We start from the raw sequence: 7,729 nt of genomic DNA on the forward strand, positions 1-7,729 counted from the left end.
ACATTTTTGGGTCCCTGAAGCTTGAACTGTTTTTGGGTCCCTGAAGCTTGAACTGTTTTTGGGTCCCTGAAGCTTGAACTGTTTTTGGGTCCCTGAAGCTTGAACTGTTTTTGGGTCCCTGAAGCTTGAACTGTTTTTGGGTCCCTGAAGCTTGAACTGTTTTTGGGTCCCTGAAGCTTGAACTGTTTTTGGGTCCCTAAGTTTTTGGAACTTGTTTTTCCCTGGGTTCCCTGAAGCTTGAACTGTTTTTCCCTGGGTCCCTAGAAGCCCTTGAAGAATAATTGCTGTTTTTCTGGGCTTAACCCTGAAGCTTGTGTTTTTCCCTAAGCCCTGAAGTAACTGAAATTTTTGGGTTTTTGGGTCCCTGAAGCTTGAAGAACTTGTTTTTGGGTTCCCTGAAGTTCTTTTTGGGAACTTTTTGGGTTTTTCCCTGGGTCCCTAAGAAGCCCTGAACTTGCTTTTGGGTCCCTGAAGCTTGAACTGTTTTTGGGTCCCTGAAGCTTGAAATGTTATGGGGTAACCATGGCAACCAGCAATATCTACGCCTACACGATACTATAATAATCTTTTAACTTTTATTTTGTATTGAATTACACTATATTATTAATATTATTATTTATTAAAAACACTTTCTCATACAGTAGACCCAAAATTTTTAAGGAGTGTGGACTAAAGTCTCTTGTAGGGCCCCTCCAGGATTAGGGGCCCTGAAGTCTTAGCTTCATTAGTTTCAGTGATCCAGAAACCAATCACTCGTAGACGACAAAGTCTTGAATCATCAGTAATCTCCATTTCAGATACAGTAACGTTGGATCTAGTCGTTAGATTAAGTCGTATTTATATCATAACTACATCGTTTCGATGTAAACTGATCCTTTGTAAGTTGCATTTGGGTTTCGAAAAAAATAACGAATTGTATCTTGTAGAAACAGGCACCTAGGTACGGCTCAGGACATTCATTAGAGACAAAACGTTTCGCCAAGAGTCGTTTCTTCAGTACTGAAGAAGTTACTTGTGGCGAAACGTTTCCTCTAATGAATATTCTGAACTATACATAAATGTCTTTCTTCCACGGCTTGTCGATATCAACAAACTTTTTAATTTTATCGTCATTTTCACGTCACAACACAAACATATAAACCTGTACATCCACGTCACAACACAGACATATAAACCCGTACATCCACGTCACAACACAGACATATAAACCCGTACATCCATGTCACAACACAGACATACAAACCCGTACACCCACGTCACAACACAGACAAACATACCCGTACATCCACGTCACAACACAGACATATAAACCCGTACATCCACGTCATAACACAAACATACAAACCCGTACATCCACGTCACAACACAGACATATAAACCCGTACATCCACGTCACAACACAGACATATAAACCCATACATCCACGTCACAACACAAACATACAAACCCGTACATCCACGTCACAACACAGACATATAAACCCGTACATCCACGTCACAGCACAGACTTACAAACCTGTACATCTCTGAAGTTGCGTTCTCGGCGGCGCTGTGAACCTTGAAATCACGGGAAGCAGAAAACATCTCAGGTGTTATTTATGTAAGATTTTTATTTGAGTTGTAGAGCTTTAAATACTGATCTGTTCTGCTTCATATCAATAATTATAAGAAAAAATGAGAACATTTTGAATTAAATTCTAAGGTTATTTTTCAGTTTAGTGGTCGTGTGTCAAACAACAATTTAGTGGTCGTGCGTCCAAGAACAATATAGTAGTCGTGCGTCAACGAACAATTTAGTGGTCGTGCTTCAAGCAAGTCGTTTGTCAAACGAAAACAGATAATGAGGAACAGGAAAAATATGTAAATAATCTTTTGTGTAAGTGTATAATCGAGTCACGAGGATTGCAAATCACACCAGTTCTGGGGTTCAATTACGAATCACACCAGTTCTGGGGTTCAATTGAACAGGAAACATCCTTTTGTTTCGTAATAGTCAGTATGAACGAAAATAAACGAGCGGTCACGAAAATGCGCATGAAAAAATACAAGTAACAATACCAAAATTGGAACAGTTCTCCAAAAACCGGACCTTAGGATAGAAGCCTTCTGACGACGTTCCGGTCCCTCCTGAACCATTGTCGGAGAAAAAGGACTGTGAATACATGTGATTCAGTGTATAATTCTCATTGGAAATGAACCTGAGACACGATTGACTCTGAACGCACTTAGCATGAGGATCCCATTCAATATGTTAATAATCAAATTTTAGTTTCGCTTCTAGTGCCAATCTTTTGTCTGTCGTAGCCAGGCGTGTCTGTCGCTGTTCTTAAAACACACGAACAGACCTAGGAAAACTTGTATATTTATAAGTTATAAGTAGATTTAAGTTATTTTAAGGCTGCTAGAAATGCTCCGAGTAACCAGTCTTTTTTATAATGTCAATAAGCAGGCACTTTCTATGAAGTATAAAAATAATATCGCTTTTTCCCTATCAATCGGGAACCATTCCTTTTAAAAATAAAGTTTACCATTAATTATAGTGAAATGAGCGTACATATCTCTTAAGATGGGTAAAGACTACCCAGAACTTGATGGAAAGGGAGACGAATGTTTTCACTCGATGTAGACGTCTCGGTTCTTGCACTTTGATCATATACATGTATTTGATTGAATACAAGTATTTGAAGTGATCAAATTCTTAGAAGAGAAACGTCTCAGTCCTCAGTGAATACATTCGTGTTTCGCCACACCTAAAACGCACGTAAGAACTTGGGGATTTTTGTTCTGCCTGTAACTGCTGTTGCATGTTGGTGGCGACAACAGGAAGAGTACGGAAGACGCTGCATGATTCTCCATTGCATTACTGACTTAAGAAATCGTAATGACACGATTGCAAATAAACCATACCCCCGGCCGGGATTGAACCCGCGGTCATAGAGTCTCAAAACTCCAGCCCGTCGCGTTAGCCACTAGACCAGCTAGCCACAATAAGATTCATCCAACTAGGTATATTTCTACACCTATGGTTTTTTTCTCCATTGCATTCCTTTCTTCATAATCCCATCTGTCTTCTCTTGTATGTCATTATTCGTTTTAGAATCCTCCTCCCCCCAAAAATTACATTTAAGACTGTAAAGTGATTATCCTTGCAGTGACGAGGAAAACAGTAACAGGTATTTATTTTAGATTAATCACCTTCAATAATCAGACGGAGTCAGTGAAAAATTTAGTGTATCGCAACGTTGATGTTGGAAATAATTCCACTTGCATTAATTTCTAGAATTATTGACTAGCCAATATTTTTTTTTACTTCCTCATCGTTAAGAACCACTAATCACTACTACAGATTATTAGAACAGGAAAAAAATAATTACAGAACAATCCTTCATTTTGTACCGCTAGGAAGGATTGATTAGAGTTACTGAAAAGATAAATCCCAGTAGATATAGCTACTCACAAGTGAGGACAAAGAGAGCTACAAGAACGACGGTGACACAGACAGAAGTCTTCATCTTCAACACCAAGAAGTAGTCCTGCCGGTCTGTAGAAAGAGACCTGGGTCTTGAGACCGGGCGCCGGCAGTGATGCTGGTCGCTGGAACAACACGGGTGGGATGGGGGACACCAGAGGCAGGTGCCCAGATGGAAACAACGCCAGAGGTGTGGAATGAGAAGTAATTTTGGAGAGCAAGGGGTTATATAGGCTTCTGGCTGATCGTACTCCCACGCGCACGGCGTCATCTTCCACAAGAATCTCTCTCTCTCTCTCTCTCTCTCTCTCTCTCTCTCTCTCTCTCTCTCTCTCTCTCTCTCTCTCTCTCTCTATCTCTCTCTCTCTCTCTCTCTCTCTCTCTCTCTCTCTCTCTCTCTCTCTCTCTCTCTCTCTCTCTCTCTCTCTCTCTCTCTCTCTCTCTCTCTCTCTCTCTCTCTCTCTCTCTCTCTCTCTCTCGTCGTCTCTCTCTCTCTCTCTCTCTCTCTCTCTCTCTCTCTCTCTCTCTCTCTCTCTCTCTCTCTCTCTCTCTCTCTCTCTCTCTCTCTCTCTCCCTTGCCGTAGTGTCTCTGATTACCTATCCCTCCCATGTATTACAGTGTTCTCTTGCTTTCTCATTCACAAAACTTGTTAAATGTACAACACGGAGGTAATTATTTAACCAAATGTTAAATTCGTGACTATACAAAACGCCATTGCTAAAATGTTACTGTTTTAAATTCCTATATTAGAGTGCCACCTCCGGTGCCGTTAGAGGTACCCACATCCTCTGAGACGAATGAAAAGGAAGTGCCAGGAAAATCTCAGCGATGCTGTACGACTGTTGCGGTGGTCCCTTCTGGCTGGGCACGGCTCTGGTAAGACTTCTTTCTCTTGACAATATCGTTGATCTGTTTGAGCCTGTACTTTGGTTACCTGAACAGTTCAGACCACACTCACCATACTGATTATCTACCACCTTACAACAAATATACTTGTACCCGGTGCGAACTGGGGCAGAAAACATAGGGAACCACTGCATGGCTGAGAGGTTGAGGGCGTGCCGTGAGCCAGTAGCGGGAGTTTACCTGGAGAGTTTACCTGGAGAGAGTTCCGGGGGTCAACGCCCCCGCGGCCCGGTCTGTGACCAGGCCTCCTGGTGAATCAGAGCCTGATCAACCAGGCTGTTGCTGCTGGCTGCACGCAAACCAACGTACGAGCCACAGCCCGGCTGATCCGGAACTGACTTTAGGTGCTTGTCCAGTGCCAGCTTGAAGACTGCCAGGGGTCTGTTGGTAATCCCCCTTATGTGTGCTGGGAGGCAGTTGAACAGTCTCGGGCCCCTGACACTTATTGTATGGTCTCTTAACGTGCTAGTGACACCCCTGCTTTTTATTGGAGGGATGTTGCATCGTCTGCCAAGTCTTTTGCTTTCGTAGTGAGTGATTTTCGTGTGCAAGTTCGGTACTGTCCTCTAGGATTTTCCAGGTGTATATAATCATGTATCTCTCCTCCTGCGTTCCAGGGAATACAGGTTTAGGAACCCTGCGCTCCCAATAATTGAGGTGTTTTATCTCCGTTATGCGCACCGTGAAAGTTCTCTGTACATTTTCTAGGTCGGCAATTTCACCTGCCTTGAAAGGTGCTGTTAGTGTGCAGCAATATTCCAGCCTAGATAGAACAAGTGACCTGAAGAGTGTCATCATGGGCTTGGCCCCCCCTAGTTTTGAAGGTTCTCATTATCCATCCTGTCATTTTTCTAGCAGATGCGATTGATACAATGTTATGGTCCTTGAAGGTGAGATCCTCCGACATGATCACTCCCAGGTCTTTGACGTTGGTGTTTCGCTCTATTTTGTGGCCAGAATTTGTTTTGTACTCTGATGAAGATTTAATTTCCTCATGTTTACCATATCTGAGTAATTGAAATTTCTCATCGTTGAACTTCATATTGTTTTTCCTGCAGCCCACTGAAAGATTTGGTTGATGTCCGCCTGGAGCTTTGCAGTGTCCTGCAATGGAAGACACTGTCATGCAGATTCGGGTGTCATCTGCAAAGGAAGACACGGTGCTGTGGCTGACATCCTTGTCTATGTCGGATATGAGGATGAGAAACAAGATGGGAGCGAGTACTGTGCCTTGTGGAACAGAGCTTTTCACCGTAGCTGCCTCGGACTTTACTCTGTTGACGACTACTCTCTGTGTTCTGTTAGTGAGGAACTTATAGATCCATCGACCGACTTTTCCTGTTATTCCTTTAGCACGCATTTTGTGCGCTATTACGCCATGGTCACACTTGTCGAAGGCTTTTGCAAAGTCTGTATATATTACATCTGCATTCTTTTTGTCTTCTAGTGCATTTAGGACCTTGTCGTAGTGATCCAATAGTTGAGACAGACAGGAGCGACCTGTTTTAAACCCATGTTGCCCTGGGTTGTGTAACTGATGGGTTTCTAGATGGGTGGTGATCTTGCTTCTTAGGACCCTTTCAAAGATTTTTATGATATTGGATGTTAGTGCTATTGGTCTGTAGTTCTTTGCTGTTGCTTTACTGTTAAATTAAATTCGAAAGACTAATGTGGATAGAGGGGTGAAGAGGCAGGCTTTTTTCTTTGGGAAGCTTGTCCTCATGATAATGTGTGCCTGGTGGCTGAAGCTCTCGCTTCACACATTAAGGGATCCGGGTTCGATTTCCGGCGAGATTAGAAACATTGGGCGTGTTTCCTTACACCGATTGCCTATGTTCCCCGTCAGTAAAATGGGTACCTGGTTGTTAGTGGACTGGTGTGGGTCGCATCCTGGGACAAAACTGACCTAATTTGCCCGAAATGCTCAGCATAACAAGGGGCTTTCTATATAGTAGTATGTCATTGATGTCAGCTATGATCTGTATACCTTGTACATGTACTTGCAGATATGAAGATATTAATATTATTGTTATTATAGTAGCAGGTGGTAGTGTCGTCAAGGTTGAGAGAGTCCCGCAGGACCTTCCATCCTAGCTGTGGTCGTCTACACTTTCTCAATTACATACACATATTTTTTCCTAGAATTTTCTTCACCAGTTCATTGGATCCGCCGGAGGAAGATAAAGAGGCAGGAAATGCTACCTGGAGATCCAAACATCAGAGAAAACAATAAAAGGCCATCAGGTAAAAAATTGTGGTTTTTCCCTAATGCTGAAAAATTATTTTCGTCCCCCCGACTACCACGTATAGGTTTCTTTTCCACAAACATTGTTATTTCATTAAATACACTAAAATTAAGGATAACATGTATGACAGTATTTTTTAAATTAACCAAACGAAGAGATTGTAAACAATATATATATATATATATATATATATATATATATATATATATATATATATATATATATATATATATATATATATATATATGTATATATATATATATATATATATATATATATATATATATATATATATATATATATATATATATATATAATTGTTACCACGAACAAGTGGTATTTAATCAATAACAACACTGTGACTATCCGAGGAAGATCAACACCATGCCTAACCCTTCTAGGGCAGGGTAGGTGCCTGAGCCCGAGCCTTTAGCTCATAAGACTGTCATTCCCATTTGCCCCCTTGGGGCGGGGATGGCAGACCAGAGAGGCCTAGCTTGTGGCTAGGCCTGGGGACAGTTGGTCCCAAAGATGAGGAGGTACTTGTGCCTCCTCCCATGGGAGACTTAGGTCTCAGACACTCCCTAAAGAGGGAGCCAAGGCCGGGCCACCACTTGGAGAAGGCCCGGGCCGGGAGAATACCGGCGAATATTTAATAATAATAAATAATAATATCCGAGGATTCGAACCCATGTTGTTTGTGGCCAGTCTCATGGTGAGCGAAAATCAAATGACGCTCTAACCCACGGGACCATGCAATCCTATAAAAATCAAGCACCCAACAGAGCTATGTGTTTTACCTTGATACGAGGACATACGGTGGTGTGGGTGCCTCTGAGTTAATTTCATTCTACTTCCCGTTTGGTGTACTGGCCGGGTTCAAATCCTCGGCTAGTTGCAGTGTTGTTATTGATTAAATACCGCTCGTCCATGGTCACAATAATATATATACTGGTCGTGAGGCCAGTACACCCAACAGGGAGTAGAATGAAATTAACTCAGAGGTACCCCACACCACCGTATGTCCTCGGATCAAGGTAAAACACTTAGCTCTGATGGGTGCTTGATTCTTGTAGGATTGCATGGTCCCGTGGGTTAGAGCGTCATC

At 42.2% G+C, this 7,729-nt stretch overlaps 1 protein-coding gene across 1 annotated transcript in view; it reads right to left on the reverse strand.

The window, feature by feature from the left end:
• Window positions 1–3,622, reverse strand: part of LOC138854091 (uncharacterized) — a 17,196-nt gene extending 13,574 nt beyond the window's left edge. The window contains exon 1 of the mRNA XM_070095077.1: window positions 3,457–3,622. Within this exon, the coding sequence (XP_069951178.1) occupies window positions 3,457–3,511 (55 nt within the window). The 5' untranslated portion in view covers window positions 3,512–3,622. The remainder of the gene's footprint in view (window positions 1–3,456) is intronic.
• Between the last annotated feature and the right edge of the window lie 4,107 nt (window positions 3,623–7,729).

The sequence above is a fragment of the Cherax quadricarinatus genome, chromosome 49 (assembly GCF_038502225.1).
Source record: "Cherax quadricarinatus isolate ZL_2023a chromosome 49, ASM3850222v1, whole genome shotgun sequence".
Lineage (NCBI taxonomy): Eukaryota > Metazoa > Arthropoda > Malacostraca > Decapoda > Parastacidae > Cherax > Cherax quadricarinatus.